Genomic DNA, 16,206 nt, shown 5'->3' on the forward strand with positions numbered 1-16,206 from the left:
CTTGTGTACAGCTGGGGATATCTCAGCTACACAGCAACTGGCGGGCTCTGAAGCAGTGGGATTATTGAACGAGAAGGGAGTACATTACTAGTAATAATGATGTTTGCACAAACTTTTTGAAGAGTTTATGATGATGGAGACTGTCAGAGCCCCCCAGTTAGGGACAAGGCAACCTCTGTTGCTTACGTATCAGTTAGCAAAACAGCAGACCTATACTGAGATGTACTGAGCACCTGTGACTCGGTAAGCTGAACTCAGCCCCTTGGAATCAGCTGTTGTATATAGTCAATGTATCAACTTGTTTTGCATCATCTGCATGGGCCTGGTGCAATGTCCTGGAAACTGAAGGGAAGATGAACAAAACCCAGAATATGAACAGGGAGCTGATGAAAGGAGAAGTTTGTAACTGAGCTTGGAATTGATGAAGTGGCGAGTAAGCGTATCTATGGGCTGATGTCTTTCATCAGAACATCCCATGCAGTCAGCCTTGCTTTATTTTGCTCTCAATTATCTGTTCTGCAAAATCCCCTCCAATGCTGAATTAGGAATTACAGTGGGTTAATAATCTCACAAGTTCTTATGATTTTTTTTTTTCTTTCAGCTGAATAGAGAAGTCTGCTTTTATCAAATGGGTTATTTCTCTTCTGGGGAGTTCATTCATTCATTTGCTTTATGAGAAAGTGCTCAGACTCAGAAATCCATGGCTTAGCTAGTGGTTCTGCTTTGAGGGGACTGAAACTGGAGACCTTCAGAGGCCCTTCTGTTTGGTCCTCTAGAAAGCATATTCTATACTTTCGGCCTCTTGATTTATTATTATTTTTTCAGTGTCTGTTTTAGTGTATGTGTTTGCTGTTGCACTAAGAAATGAGGGTCCTTTCTGTTAACACCAGTGGGTCTTGGGGAGCTGGCTGTCCTGGGTCCTCATTCGGAGCTGTAGTCACATTGCAAACCAGGGCTGTGTCTGTGTGCTTGAACATGCTAGAAAGCTGCTGTCATGGTTTCCAGTCCCTTGGCAGCCTGGGACTAATACAAAAGCAGCTGTGAAATACTGTCTGAACAAAGGCTAGAGCCTAAAGACGTCTAAGGGACCCTGCTGCATGCCTTTTATTGGCATTTCGTGCAAGTAACGGAGCTACATGAACATCTCTTGAAGAGGCATGATTCCTCTTGTCCTGAAACAGGCTCCTAAAAATGTCTTTCTGCTGTGATGACAAAGGAAGCTTTCGTTAACTCATATATTTGACTTGTAAACCTCTGGGGCAAGTCGGGATGTTGTGTCATGTGGTCCTGAACACAGTGTACAGGAGAAGGGGGTGCAGCACACCCCTCCTACTCAGCTGCACCACCAAGCCCCCCAGCACCAGGACTTGTTGCCTCATCTGAGCCCACTATTCCTCCCGATACACCAGGGTCATGAGCTCAGGTATGGGATCCAACCAGCGTCCCTGGCTGCTTCCCAGCTCTGCGTGGCTGTGCCGTGGGGATGCAGCAGCGTGCCTGGAGCTGGGACCCATCCCTTCCCCCAGAAATTCAGGTCTGAAGATAGGAGGAAGGCGAGGAGTGGTTTTAAGGTCATCTGCAATTTCCAGGGGAACAATTTTTGTTGCTGAGTGTGTCCATAATTCTGATGTACAAGTAACAGGCGCTCTCTCTTTTGCACGCAGTATCCATACAGAGCTGAAGTCAAGGTAAAGGCAGAAGGCCAGGAGCTCATCTTGGAACTGGAGAAAAATGGGTAAGTGTGCTTGTGTCTTGCATTGGGTCTCACTGAAAAAATGAATAAGGATTAGAGTGAAGTCAACAGGAAAGCCTCCACTGACTTCAGGGTTTTGATAAAGACAGGATGAGGAAGTCCTTTTCTGGATTTCAAGGTTATTCCAGGTCTGAGTCCCCACTGATGTTAATCAGCCAAGCAGTGCTGACTGCAACAGAGCTTTGTCAGCAAAAAGCAGATGGTGACCTGGCCCTCAGTGTGTAAACTTATTTTTGCATCATAATTCTTATTACATTAACTAGAAAATGTTGCTGATATGAAGTGCACTATTTACTGAATGGCTTGATGCTCTAAGAGTCATACTGACTCTAATGAGGACTTCATTTGCTGTGATCCGAAGAGGTCCTGCTCCGTTTCCTAGGAGAAATGATCTGACAGTTTCAATTCCATTAGTGCCCTTCATGCTAAAGCGGACCGAAAAAATGCTTTTGCATTAACTGAAATGCAACCTCCTCTCAGGCATGATACAGCAATGCTGTGTGGTATCATAGTGTATGATATATATTGAATTCAGCTGAAGCTGCAGGAGATTGAGGTAGGTAGAAGGATTCTGGTCCGGAGGCTGCTGCAGAGGCTTTCTGCCCTGTGAAACATTAGTTTCCAGTGGTGGAACAACAGCTGGAAATCTGGCTGCAATAAGCTAAGCAGTCCACTTGCACTGTTGCTGTTTTATTTTTAAATGGGTCTGAAGATTTATCTATGGAAACACAACCAAATATTTGTCTACTAGAATCAGTAGGGATAATAACCTTGGAATAAAAACCCTGGTTATATTTTTAAATTTATTGTATGGATATCCCAACCACGGAGCTTGGGGGCTCAGCTTTCCTTCCTCAAGAGTGAAATGTCAGAAGATCTTATTAGTTCTGATGTCAGTACATAAACCTAAATGATATTCAGGGTGTTTTGGAGGAAAACCAGACTTTTCTTGGCATTGTCTGCTGTAAAGAGAGAAATCTGATGGCTGACGAAAGGCGAGTGCAGCCTACGAGGTGTTTTCTATTATGGGCCACATACGCTGCTGGAGTTCCAGTGCTGCAAAAGCTGGACACGTTTCTCAGGCAGGCATGCACCTGTATAGAACAGCTATAAATTCTGTGTGGTTTGGCATCTGGGAAAATAGAGAAGTGGTAGAAGAGGCCAGGCACAATAAGCACTGCTAACTCAGTCCTGTCTAATGCAGGAAAAACAGCTGTTGCTGGTGAGAGCGGTCAGCGGTGCCAGTCTGAGCTGAACCTGGAAGCAGCATTGCTGCTAATGCTGCTGGGGGGGTCTCCTTCCTGGTGGAAGGAATGTCAGGATTTGCATATTCTGCAGTCGCTATGCAAAGGTGAATTTATTTCTGGCACAATAGAAGCTGGCAAGAACAAGGATCCTTGCTCAATTAATCCACTTGTGCTCTGAGCATGGTGATGTAACCTCCAGGTGCCTCGCGGGAGCGGTGCCGTGCTACTTCCAGTGCAGACAAACTCATTGCTGGTGTTAGTAAACAGAATTGTAATAATAGAAGGTTTCTATTGTGTTTATTTCCTGAAATGCATTTTCATTTGTTGAGATGTATATACACAGGCTGAAGTGTGTGTGCACACACTTCCACTGCAGGATGAATTGCCTCACTGGGACTGATGAAATACAGCAAGGGGCTTGAAGTTTTCTAGTTTTATTTTCTGTGGAAAATGCAAGTGATTCATAGATAGCAGTGCTTCCCATGGGAGTTTTGCCAGGCCTCAAGTCCTTGTTCGGAAACGGTGATGGTATAATCCCAAAATGCAACTCTGAACTTAATTAGATGAGTGGTTCTGGAGAGCCACCACTTCTCACACACTTGTGAAGGTGCAGAATTAGAGACACTCAAAAGAGAAACGATGAAGCAAACAAAAACACAAAGTCCCTGGGAGCCCTGTGGATGTTGTAATTACCAGCATCCATAGAGCACTTCGAAGTGGAGGCAAATTGCTTCAGCTTGTCAAAGCATGCAGCGAGGCAGCGTCCAGCCTGGCTCCTCAGGCTCCCAGCCTGGTGTTGCTCCACAGCACCCAGGAGCTCACCGCTGCTACCGCTTATCTTATCGGGGAGCCTGAGGTTTGGGTGCTGAGTAGTTGCAGCATCAGTGACTCCTCTGAAGGGTTTGTTGGGCACCCAGACAAGGGAGAGGTGAAATCCTTAAGTGGGAAGTGTCCCTTCAAAGCTGTTTGACACCTGGATGCTTCTGGTTTCATGTTCACATGCAAGTGGGTAGAACAGAACTGCAACTTTAAGGAAGGTACTTGGGGCTTTTTGAATTAAAATAAGCCCTGGAGTTCTGGGTCATTTAACAGATACAGCTTAGAGGAGCCTCTGGAAACCAGCTTTGCTGCTGAGGTTGGTGCTTTGCTCCCCGTGTCCCCAGGCTCAGCACAGGCGTGTGAAGGCATCTGCCTAGCTCCTGGTTTATTCTCATACCCACATCCCAGACTCGCACCGCTCAAAGAAAGCATGGAATGATTGGTACAATCCAGGTCTGGTTGGGATATGGTTTACTCGGTGGTTCCCAAAACTAGAAAGTAGGTATACCGAGCTAGTGAAACGGTTGTGATGTTCTCGGTGGATTAGGCAGCCTTGTTAACATGTTCACCGCTCTCCTTATGGAGAGGAAAAACTGATGAGAGTATGAGCTTGCTTTGAAAGAGGTGGGGGTGGTGAAAGACTCATAATGTGTACGGCTTTGGTAGGGATGCACTAGCTCTGGAAGAAACGTGCCGTTTTCAGTACGTGGAGGAAATGTTCATGCCAAGCCTGTGATTTCATATTCTATATGAGCAGGACATTGTGTTCATCCCCAGAGGTGAAACACAGAAATGATTGCGTATCTTTCCTCAGAGCTGTGTGTAACTCTGTATTTTGTAATAAGGTTGCCACGCATCTGAGTTTGGGCTTCGTATATCTACGAATACAATTATTGCATTAGCAGTCAACGTAATATTGCATTATTTACTGCTCAGGAGTTTGATAAGAAGGCAGAACCCCACTGTAATTCCAAGCAGAGGTCACAACACTGGTTAACGTTTCTGAATAATGACAAAAGTATATCCCCCAAACAACTGGGGCTTGTTTTAAATGACTCAAAACCATGTCCTGCAGCTGCAGGATTGGAAAGCTCAAAGCTGCACAAACAACAAATATATGGAGAGATGCCTATAAAGCAGCTTTAAATTTGGCTGGGGCTTAGGAACGGAAGAATCTGAGTTGCAAACCTTGGATGAAAAGTGACTTTTTTTAAAAGGCATTTGCATTTGTTAATAAAAAGCAGCTTTCAGCCAAGCAGGGAGGGGATGCTGAGATGCTCTGAATGTGTGTGGCAGTGCTGCCTGGTGTGAGCCTGTTCTTTCTGGTGAAGAGGACAGCTCATACTTGCACAGCAAAAACCTGCGTGGAATTTGTCTTCTCACCTGAGTGCAGGAGGAGTATCAAGACTTTCCTCCCTCTTCTTTTCCTCTTTGTATCCGTCATGGGGAGAGGACCCCTCAGCTGCAAGGGGTAGTGGAGGCTTCTCCAGGGGATGTCCCTGCCTGTGGGTGAATCCCATGGGCAGCGTGGGGCACAGCTGCACGTTTTGGCTGTGTGTTTTGGCTGTTGCCTGCCCGCAGCCGCTGTGATGGCGCGGGGCACTTGATGGCAGAGCCCCAGGGAAGATGTGCAACAACCGAGGACACTGCGAAGGAAATCCAAAGCTCACCTGGTCTGACCTCGGGAGCAATCCAGACAGCTATTTATAGGCAGGCGGATCTGATGGGGTGTGGTATCGTTTCCAGTCTCTTCTGACCCCACCTGGGAAGGCGACAAGCACTCCCGCCCGGCTCGCTGCTCTCAGCGGTGCGATAAGAGAGCTGGATGTCACTTGTATTTCATTGTTTCCTGCTTTTGCTCATTTCCAGGGCCTTTTCTATCAACTGAGCGAAGAAGAGGGGAGGTTGCTGCCCGCCTCTGAGCAGGAAGGATATATGAGATTATTCCACCGATGGGCTTCATATCATCGGTGTCTAATGGGCTTCCTGCATGGGGAGGGGGTTAAGGGTTAAGTAAAGGAGGGAAACTGAGTTTATCCTGCTCTGCTGTCTCTTGGAGTTATCAGAAAAACAAGGTTGGGACCTGGAAAGCCATAGTTGCTTCTCAGCCTCCTGATTCCCTTGGGATACTCAGGGACATCTCTGTGCAGGGCAAAGAGGAAGAGACAAGGAAATGGAGCCCTTGACATCTTTTGCACACTGACTCTTATCAACCAGTTTTCCATTTATTTTATTTCCTTTTTCCTCTCCAGGCAAGTTTTATGGGTCCCATTGGTAAGCCAAGGGGCTATGTGACAAATTTGACTTGGGTCCTCTAAGGTGATTTATGCAGTGAATGTTGCAGATGATGTGGATGGCAGAAGGGGATGGAGAGCCTGTCGGCTGTGCTGTTTTCCCAGGCCTTACAAACAGCTAGCTTAGTTCCACCTCAATAGCTGGGAAGCTGCTTTCCCCTTCCAGACTGCTGCTTTTCACACAACAAACATGTTCTCAGATACATCAGCAAAGGCTCTTGAGGAAGGGAGCTGAAGAGCTCCAGGCTTTGTCTGGATGAAACTCACCAAGAAAAAAAAAAAAAGTTTGGATTTCCTTAATTTTATGAAGTGCCAGGTTTTGGCTGGAGGATTCCAGAGAGGTGAAATCTCCAATTTCCCACTAGTGGTGGATACAGAAAGCAGGCCTGGCCGCTTGTGTTGTCATGGGTCATGTGCTGGTGGTGGTCAAGATGGGGTCGCATCAGGCTTTGATAATAAATTCTGACTTTAGGGAACATTTAAGTAACTGGGAGATAAGGGGTCAAATTCCCCTTCTTACCCTACTTGGAGCCTGTTGAGAGGCAATTGAGTGGGACCACAGACTGTAGATGGAAATCTTATGTCTAAACTTTCTTGGGAGAATCAATTCCCTCCACCCCCAGATGCTGGCAGCCTGGCTGGACAGATTTATTGTGATTTGAGGAAAGGGACAGGGAAAGAGATGTAAAAGATTGCAGGCTTCACTTTTGTTGGTCCCTTGACTGAAAAATTAGGAGTTCGTGTTTCTCACGAGAGCTTCGTGGACCGTTTGGCGTTAGTTTTTTGGGAGGAAATAAAAAATGTGTCTGTCTCCTAGCTACTCATGGGTGTTTTTAAATTGGCAGCTGTCCATGTGGACTTAGCCCCTCTGTAAAATGAACCCAAACAAAGTTGCTAATGGGACCAAATTATAAAAAAAATTCCCTCTTGCTCCAATTAGCAAGAGCACCAGCGTGCTGCCGGGGCCCTCTTGGTGCCTGTGGGTGACCTCCCTCCAGCTGGTGGCACTGAGCATGATCACGGTGGTCCCCTGGGGTGGGAGGCTCTGAGCCCCCCTTGGGCTTGTGCTGACAAATGGTGTTTCACAGGCAAGAGAAAGCTGCTCCCGTTTATCAGGAAAAGAGGCGCGAGGTTCCCCAGAGTGGCTGGGAAATGTGCACTCCCTTGAGTGAACATAGTCGTGTGAGAAAGGCCCCAGTTTTCCTTCTGTTTTTGGGAGTGTTTGGGTGTGCATGGGGGGAGCCCCCCAGCCCCCTGCTGCTTCTCTGCCCCTCTGCAGCAGCCGGGTGAGCTGGAGGCTGTGCTTTGCACCATCTCCAAGTGCTGCAGGGGCAGCTTCTGGCTGAGAAAGCTGTGTTTGGCCCCACACCCTCATCCTGCCTCTCCTGCCGAATGCCATCGGCTGGCGTGCGCAGTAGGTGACCTCCCTGGCACGGCGTCTCTGTGCGGTGAGCAGAGGGATGCCCCGCGAGCGGCACGGCGGCGTGTGGAGTGGGGTTTTTTTCAGACAACGATATCATTGACAGGCTGGAGCGGGACCAAGATCACTCCGCGTCGGTCATCAGCAGAAACAGCCTCAAGCCATCTGTACATTATGGCACCGAGCCACTCTTTGTTAGGCTTCCTCGCTTCTATTTAACCTGGCTCCCAAGGCTTGCTGGGGAACAAACCCTGCCAAGAGCAGGCTATTCCACCCTCAGCTGGATGCCGAGCCAGATCTCGGGGAGCAACTGATGTTGCCGAAAGCTGGTCGCTGTTGGAAAGGTGTGAGGGCTTCTCTAGAACATCCTGAGTCTCTTGCGGAGCACGCCCTGGCCTCAGACAGCCCCATGTGGCTGCAGCTGTGATCGAGGTTTAGCAAAGGGGAGTGCTTCCATCCAAAACCAGCTTTTCCTCTGACTTCATCAATTCTTCATGCTGATAACTACTCTAATGAGGGACTCCATGCTGCCTTTTAGGAAGATGATGTGTGCTAGCAATCTGCCAGCTGCCTGACTCGATCTCAGAAGCCTTTAAATGATGTTATTTTGCATCCAAGCTTTTGCAGCTTCATCTTGAGCTGCTGGAGAGTTAGTCACCGAGACATAGAATGTAACAGAGAAGAAAGGATCAAATTAGGCTGTTTTTCCCAGGCTTTCCTTCTCCAGCAAGGAGGTAAGCTCTGTGCTCTTCTGGAAACGATGAAGCATGTCCATCAGTGCTTTGCAGGACTGACTCCCCTGGAATCAGCTCCTCGGCCTGGCAGTGATGCTGTCCTGAAATGATGGCAGATAAGGTTTTGGGGTATGTGTGTCTCATTAATCTCTCCTGTTTATCCAATAACAGGTACATGTGGAGAAGAGGGACAGGGCTGGCTGGTAACTTTGGTGCATCCTGAGATGGAAAGAAGCTTTCTTTCCTATTTAGTTACAGTTTGGTGGAAAGCTTGATGCTAGCTGAGGAAGTGAGTTGGGCTGGGAACGAATGTTCACAGGCCCAAAGTGAGATAGCACCCCAGGGGTGTTGCAAGATGTCCTGTTGTTTTTCCTCTTTCCTCACTGCCCTCCCCACCATGCACTGTGCAATGCACTGTGACTGCCCTCAGCAATGCTGCAAGAGCCCCAGGGCTCCCCTTGTTAAGGCAGGGAAGGGTCTTCAAAACAGAACTCTTCTGAGATCAGAATAAGAAGCTGGATTTTTCACAGGGAGCTTGCGATGTAGGATAGGAGTCAGCTGGTGGAGAGAGGCTTGGAAATTGTTATATGGCACTGCTCGGCCGGGTGATGCATGCTTGCAGCTCAGCAGCTGCTTAAGCATCCCTAAAAAGTCAAGCAGACCTCTCAGCTCCTTAATCCACTGTAGAAGGGGCTAGAGCCTGGGTCTGCAGGCAGGAAGAGGTGTGCATGCACTGTGTGTTGTGTGGCATCATCCTGTGCCCTGAAACCTGGTGTGTTGGGCTGTGGTGCTCAGCGTGGCCTGGCTCGGCACTGGGGTGGGCAGGAGTCAAAGCACTGAGGAGTTTCATGGTGAATGCTGGAAGAGAGATAAAACAGCTATTCATAGTGAATGCTTTCCAAGAATAAAGGAGCAAGAAGAAAACATAAGCGTGCTTGTTTGGGAGTGAAACAAACAGGCTGTGCGAGCCTCAGCTACTGGAAATCCACAGGCCGGTGTCTGATTCTGGCTTTAGTGGCGCTGGGCAGATGTACACTGGTTTGCTGTCTGCTCTCGAGATGAGTCTTACACAGAGCAGATACCTGCCAGAGCACATTGCTCAAGGCAATTTCCTGTGAGTTAATGCAATCTGTTGATTAAACATTTGTTTCTCGCAGCCTCATGCTGAGCAAGCTACTGCAGTCAGGGAGATGAACAGAATTATTTTCTGTGGGATGGTGCTTCTGTGCTTATCTTAAGTTTACAGATTGGAGATAGCTGAACACAGCAATCTCGCCTTCTGATCACTGACAGGATCTAGAGATGAGAATTAACACATCAGAAAGAAACAAAATGAGCTTTCCTGAACTACAGTGAACTTTGAAAGTAGAGATAAAGGGTGTTGTATTGCCGACATCAAATGCTATGAAATACAACACAGGCGCACAGTTTTGTCTGACACAAAGCCATCGGTACTTTGTTGAGTGTCTGAGCCTTTAGATGCTGGATGGGGGAACACCTTGCAAATACTTTGATAAAAGGTTGTGTTTCCTGTTCTTCTGGCCTAATTTAATTAGATGTCACAAGCACCCAATCCCTTGTTTAAACAGAGAAGCTTTCAAGGTAGATTAGACCTGCCTGCCACGTAGCAAAAACCAAGACAGATGGAAAAATATCTGGTTTTGCTTTCAATACAGCTTTCTTCATCCAGCCCAAAGAACTGAAGCAAAGAAAAGAAGAAAACCTTTTCTTTCTTGCTTTCTTGAAGGTCATAGTTCAAAAATCTGGTGCATGAAATGCATTGAACAGGGATGCGGGAGGACTGAACTGCAGCTGTAGTGTCGCAGGCATCGCTCTGCCCAGGATGCACACGGCATCCTCGTGGCACTTCGGTGGCCTGACTGCACCGCGGGGTTGCTGCAGAAGGGTGTTTCCTAGATGGGGCATGTTCTGTGAGCCTTCTGCAAATTTTCAGAAGTGAAACTGCTGCTTAAAAGAACTGTTTTAAACCTACATTTTATGGCTGCTGAGTTGGACACAGGATATGACCTTCTTGGTTTGGCCCACATTTTGACTTGCTGTACTTTTTTACATCACTGTTTAGCGAATACAGATGTTTAAAAAGAAGGGGAAGGCTGTTTCCTCTGGAACAAAATCAAAACGCTTACTATTTAGTGCATAGGAGCTCCTTTTATAGACTTTTGGTCTGATCCTGGGCTGAAGACAGGGAGAATATTGTCTATTTAAGTGAGACATGACACTTAAGCATATGACATGAACAAATGCAAACTGAGGAATCAGCATTTTCCTAGGACAAAGATGTGAATCGGCTTCTGGGCAGAAGTTGCAGTGCAGATGCAGATTGGTTTATAATTATACTCAGATTTGGGCATTGAAGAGAGTCTGGGTCTGAGCTGAGAACTCGCACCAGTGCCCAGATGTGTCCTGAACTGGCCTGTGGTGTGCTTGCTACGCTGGGCTTGCTGCTTTGAATCTCATCCCAGTATATCTGGGGCATAACTTGGCAGTGGTAAAGGAAACTGCACACAGACTTGTACCCATTAAAGGGACAATGACGATGTTGGGTTTCTGTTTTGTTTTGTTTTCTTTTTTTAAAGTCCTCACATAAAAATTGAGTTGTTCACTTGCAGCTGTTGGAACTGGATCTTGGCACCTAATTGAAGTCAGGGACAGGCTCTCCTTTATTATTTCAATTTTACAGTGCTTGAAATTAAATTAAAAGTGCTTGGAAGAGCACTTAGGAAGATGGCTGGCTGCACCCTTTCAGAAGTGCATGTGCTCCATGAGAAGCACTCGCCTCCTGCCAGGGCAGCAGATAGATGGCTGTGGGAAGGTCAGCTATCCTTCCACCTTCTGACCCCCTGCCGTTACAGCGTGCTCTGCGCAGGGAGCACCCACAGCCTGCGGTGCCCGTCCTGCCGCAACACGGTGCAGCGACATGGCACAGCCGGTGTCCCACGTACCTGCCTCCCACCTGCCCTCTCAGTGTGTTGCAGTTGGGTTTGCACTACAGGCAGCAAATAGCAACTGCCCCAGGTCCACAGTGGTGGTTCACAGCAACAGGGATGTTTATAGTGACTTCAGAAAGAGCTGAAAATCTAGATGATTTTCTAGCACACCTAAGAAGCAGAAACCCAGGTTTAAAGAAAGTATTTTTTTTTTTCTTTTTTTTTCCCCACCCTTTCTGCCATGTCTACAGAAACCTGTTTGCGCCAAGCTACACTGAGACTCATTACAGCCAGACTGGACAAACCCAGAGCATCTCTCTGACCCACACGGTGAGTGCAGACTGCTTTCCCTCCTGCAGCATGCAGCGGAGACCAGGCAGGGGGTCCAGAGAAACGGGTGAGTTTCTTTCTCCAGAGCCTTTCTTTGAGGTCAGTCCAGCTTTCTGACCTGGGATGTTCCAGTGAGGAGGTGTCTCCATCCCCCCAAAATGGTAAAAACATCTTACTGTTTCACCTGAGCTCCATTATGAAAGCCAAGGTCAGCTGCCAGCATTGATTCCCTCTCTCTGGGTGCTGGGGAATTGTTTATTCCTCCTGCTGCTCATCCTCTTACTTTTTGTTTGCCACTGGGTGCTCCATGCTGGGGACGTTCCCAGCTTTCGGGAGAACCAGCCCGTGTAAGCTGGCTCCTGTTCAGTAAAAATCCCATAAATTACCGATCTCACGCAGTCCTTGGCTGACTCTCCGCTGCACCAGCACAAAGATGTGCATTGGTTGCAATGCAAAAATAAAAGATAAAAATCCCATGAGATCATCTTTACTAATGCTGCCCCGGGGTGAGGGGAAGCGATGTGATGAATACGTTGGCGTTTCTGCCCCAAAGCCTCCTTGTCCCTGCCAGAGGCTGCCTTTGTCTTGCCAGGAGCCCCCAGAACAGGGACTTGCCCACTGCCCATGGTGTCACCCTCTCTGGGGCTGAAGGCACGTCCTTTGGGGCCCGACCCAGGGCCAGCTGCCATCGGTGGGCAGCTTCTGTTACAGGCAGAAAGCTTTGCATCGGCCCTAATGCTGCAGCCATCCGAGTTGCTTCCTTGGGGATTCCGAGCTCTCAATCTTTACTGGCAACAAGGAGCCGTTTGATGCGCTTGCAGAGACCATGCGTGGCAGCTCAAAGGCTAAATTTCGATGCAGACTTAAGAGATTCAGTTACAATCATCAACTACCAAATGCAGTGGAAAGAGAACAATTACTGGAGTATCGGCAGTACTCACAAGGGACTCAGTAATGCCTAAATATAGCGCGTGGCCATCCTGAAACGGCATTGCCAACCCTGCTCCCTTCTGCCTTCCAGGACCACTGCTTTTACCACGGGGTGGTGAGGGGCTGGGAGCGCTCCAGTGTCATGCTCAGCACGTGCCGAGGGCTGCGGTAAGTGCCTGGTGGTGCCGGGGCTGCAGGATGCTCTGCTCAGCTCCGCAGTGTGCTGCCACGCCGGCCCTGCTCCCCAGCAGCCTGGTTGCTGTATTTTTTCTGCTCAGACAGACCTGATCTTAAATGCCAGCTGGCTGAGAGAGCTGGGTGTAAAAGGGAGCGTGGCAGGGGAAATGCAGACATTTGGGTGTCATTAGTAACCGTGGCCTCCTAGCCAGCCCCTAGCCCCCTTCCCCCTTTGTGCTGGCAATGTGGACTTGTGCAATAAGGGAATTTAATTCAGGAGTCCACTGGAGCAAAAGGCTCTCGTGTCAGTGACGCAGGGCTGCATCTGTTACAGAGACAGGGACACTGGCCACAGCCCAGCCCAATACTCTAATGCAGGACCTAGCTCCTTCTCCCAGTCACTCGCAACTGGCAAGTTTCTGTGTGCATTTTGGGGCAAAGTCTTCAAGTCTGAACTTCCTCCTGGGTTGTCACCCCCACTTTCTGCTTTCTGGGTGGTGCGGCGCTTGTGTGTGTTCTGCGTTTCAAACCTTCGCTTTGGTAGTAATGGAGCCTTTGGCAGGAAAAGACGGTCTGTATCCTCAGCAGGAGTAAATGAAATGGATCGTGGTGACCCAAGTTGCTGCATTCATTTACACCAGCTCAGAGTTTGTGGTCCAAAACACCACATGGCCTTTATTGATGTTAGTGGTCATCTGCTCCAAAGCACTGATTGGAAGCTGTGCTGATGGGACCAGCTCCAGCCAGGAAACAGCCCATGCCAAAGCAAACCTGAGACATCTTAAGTGAATATAGCACCGGCCAAAGAGCCTAGTGAGATAAACAAGACAGTGCAGCCACCTGTGGCTTGCAGGAAATAATCCAAAAGCAAAAGTAGTTAAAGGTGGTGTGCCTTGCTCTGCCAGCCTGCGTTTCCCTAGGCTCTGCCTTCCAGCTTCAGAGGAGACCGAGGTGTCTTGGTGTGCACATGCAGTAGGGTTCCTGCACCCCTGAGCTGTCAGCATGTGCTGGCAAGTCCTCGATATAATTTTCTTACTGCATGGGAGCTGAGCACGTGTGGGTGTTTTCACTCTGAGCCTTCACAGGGAGATGTGCTGCCCATCGAGCCACACATCTTCCAGTGGGCATCAAACACAGATTTCCAGCTCTCCTGGCTGTAACATGTTCATTGGGAAAACCAGAACCTGGCCGTAACACATGCATTGAGAAAACCAGAACCATACGGCTATGTGCAAGTTTTAAAGAGCACTCCATTTTGTATTTTTCTCTTGAGAAACAAAGTCTTCGCGTTTTCTAGGTCAGTTCAGTTGAATAAATTTGTCTTTAACAGGTTGAAAAGCTTCCACTGCCCCTAAAGAGAAAGCTGTACTTTAACAGACTTCTCAGGTTAGCACTGTTGCAGCACATGCTCCAATAGCCCCTTAATTGAATGTCTGAGGCCCTCTGAATAGATTTTAATATATGCAAGCTCAGGGATTCCCCCCTCTGAACTCAAAATACTCCCATCCTTTTTATTAATGAACTAAATGGCCTGGTAAGGATAAGTGCCTTGCCAGGGTCAGGCGGGAACTCGGCAGCAGCAGGACGATTTGTCTCTGGTAGCTGTGATAGTAATTAACTTTCCTTCTTATTATTTCCCATTTCAACAGAGGACTTATTGTACTGAGCAGCAATTCCAGCTATATCTTAGAGCCGGCTCCCGACAGCCCAAACCAGCACTTGATTTACAGGTTGGATGATCTGAGGTTGCAGAGAGGAGCCTGTGCCTACCAGGGCACTGGGGATGCAGCTGGAGACTGGCTCAGGGACTTCACAGCTGGGATGAAACCACCCCACCAGAGGGTGAGCAGGGCTCAAATGGGGTCCATGCATGATGCTCCAAATTTCCCACCTGTTCCAACCCTGAAGAGCCTGCTGTTCTCCAGGAGCATAGCTCAGAAAGTTAAATGAAGGACAATATTTAAGAGGTTTTGTAGCAAGCTGGTTGCCAAATAGTGGCTCCAGCAGGGAAATAAATGAGTGTTGGGAACCACTGTGCAGCACGAGGAATCTGGGCTGTAGCTGCTCCTGCACAGGTCTGTGCACCTGATACGTGAACGAGTGGGTGGGCTGAGGACAGGCGCGTGGGCTCTTGCTGTAGCTGAGTCAGTCACATCTGGAGGTCCCTGTGTGTGATGGGGTGGGGTGAATGGCCAGCGGAAAACGAACTGGGTGAGCTGTACATATATTTTGCAAGGACTTTCTTGGGGGATCTTGGGAAAGTAAATCTGTGTTGCTGCCGCTACAGGTGAAACGGGAGGCTCTGCAGGCTACAAAGTACGTGGAGCTTCTGCTCGTGGCAGATTATGCAGAGGTAAGAAATGAGCTTATGTTTATACCAGCTGAGCCCTGGGCCCAGGGCGAGGTTCCCACCTGCAGCGTCTCCTGGGGGCAGCTGGAACTCAGCAGGTTTCCTCTTGCCATCCCAATGGTCTTACCCCCACCAGGGAGAGCTGTGTCTTGGTCATTTTTGTCCTAGCAGCCGTGACCCCCCTGCCACCGCTGTCAGCCACCGTTGGCCAGGGGAGAGATGCAGGTTGTGATCTGGATGAAGGACTAGGGTGGGAGGTCAGCTCTGGCCTCCCAAGCACCAGTGGTCAGCCCTATCTCTTGGTGGGAGAGACTGCCTTCAGCCTAGGGGTGACTCGTGAGTCTCCAGGAACGACGTCCATCTGACTCTGCAGTACACTTAATCTCTAGAGAAGATAACTGTGATAGCCTCTGCTCTGAGCTGGTAGCACATACATAAATACACATTTTTAAGGCTCCAGATCATAGGAATAGGGTTGGAAGTGAAGTCAGCAATCCCTCCCCCATCCCCAGCCTGGACAGCATGCCAGACGTACTTACTGACAGTGGAAACCGCGTAGTGTTTTGCTGATCATTTAATCTCCAGCACAGACAGGAGCCAGGCTGGTCCTATTCATAATTTACAACATTCTGAACAAAACTAAAGAGGCAGAACCTATTTTGGTGTCTCTGTTAGGCAGCAGGATACCAGGGAAGCGATGAGAAAACACATTATACCCAGGAACTGCCATATGTTGTTCGCCGTTTGATTAGACAAGCTGGGGTAGATGCCCTCACAGTGTCGTTAATTGCCCTTACTGTCTTCCTCGCTAGAAGAAATGTCCCAGGTTTTGTCATCTGTTAAACAAAAATCGAAATGCTTTGCAACTCCAATTCCTTGATTCAAATGGTTTGCGAAAATTAACTCATTAATTGCCAGGTGGTTTCAAATAGACAAATTTGTTGGGTGAGTGAGATGGGATGAGCACTACAGTAGCCTTGACCTCAGACATGAAGTCATGTTACCATTTATTTTACCTGGCACATTTGTTAGTTCTTTGTCAGCCTCTGGCTCTGGGGGAGTCTGGTAGGTTTGGGTTGCTCCACTGTGTTACTAATACCACTTGAGTAACACCGCTACAGTGGGATGCCAGGGAAGAATTCTGAATATACAGGTATGGGTCAGCTTATACTCAGATGTACGGTGAAGGAAGGCTTTCGGGCTT

The 16,206-nt window shown here is 48.3% G+C and overlaps 1 protein-coding gene across 4 annotated transcripts in view; it reads left to right on the forward strand.

Annotated features, from left to right (window-relative positions):
- Positions 1–16,206, forward strand: part of ADAM19 (ADAM metallopeptidase domain 19) — a 37,404-nt gene that overhangs the window by 4,188 nt on the left and 17,010 nt on the right. For all 4 annotated transcript variants that reach the window (XM_080398617.1, XM_080398614.1, XM_080398616.1 and 1 more), the window contains 5 exons: positions 1,665–1,735; positions 11,467–11,545; positions 12,567–12,643; positions 14,302–14,494; positions 14,940–15,005. In XM_080398617.1, coding sequence (XP_080254743.1) covers positions 1,665–1,735; positions 11,467–11,545; positions 12,567–12,643; positions 14,302–14,494; positions 14,940–15,005 — 486 coding nt within the window. The remainder of the gene's footprint in view (positions 1–1,664; positions 1,736–11,466; positions 11,546–12,566; positions 12,644–14,301; positions 14,495–14,939; positions 15,006–16,206) is intronic.

This window comes from Falco punctatus (assembly GCF_963210335.1).
Source record: "Falco punctatus genome assembly, chromosome: 8".
NCBI classification, from domain to species: domain Eukaryota; kingdom Metazoa; phylum Chordata; class Aves; order Falconiformes; family Falconidae; genus Falco; species Falco punctatus.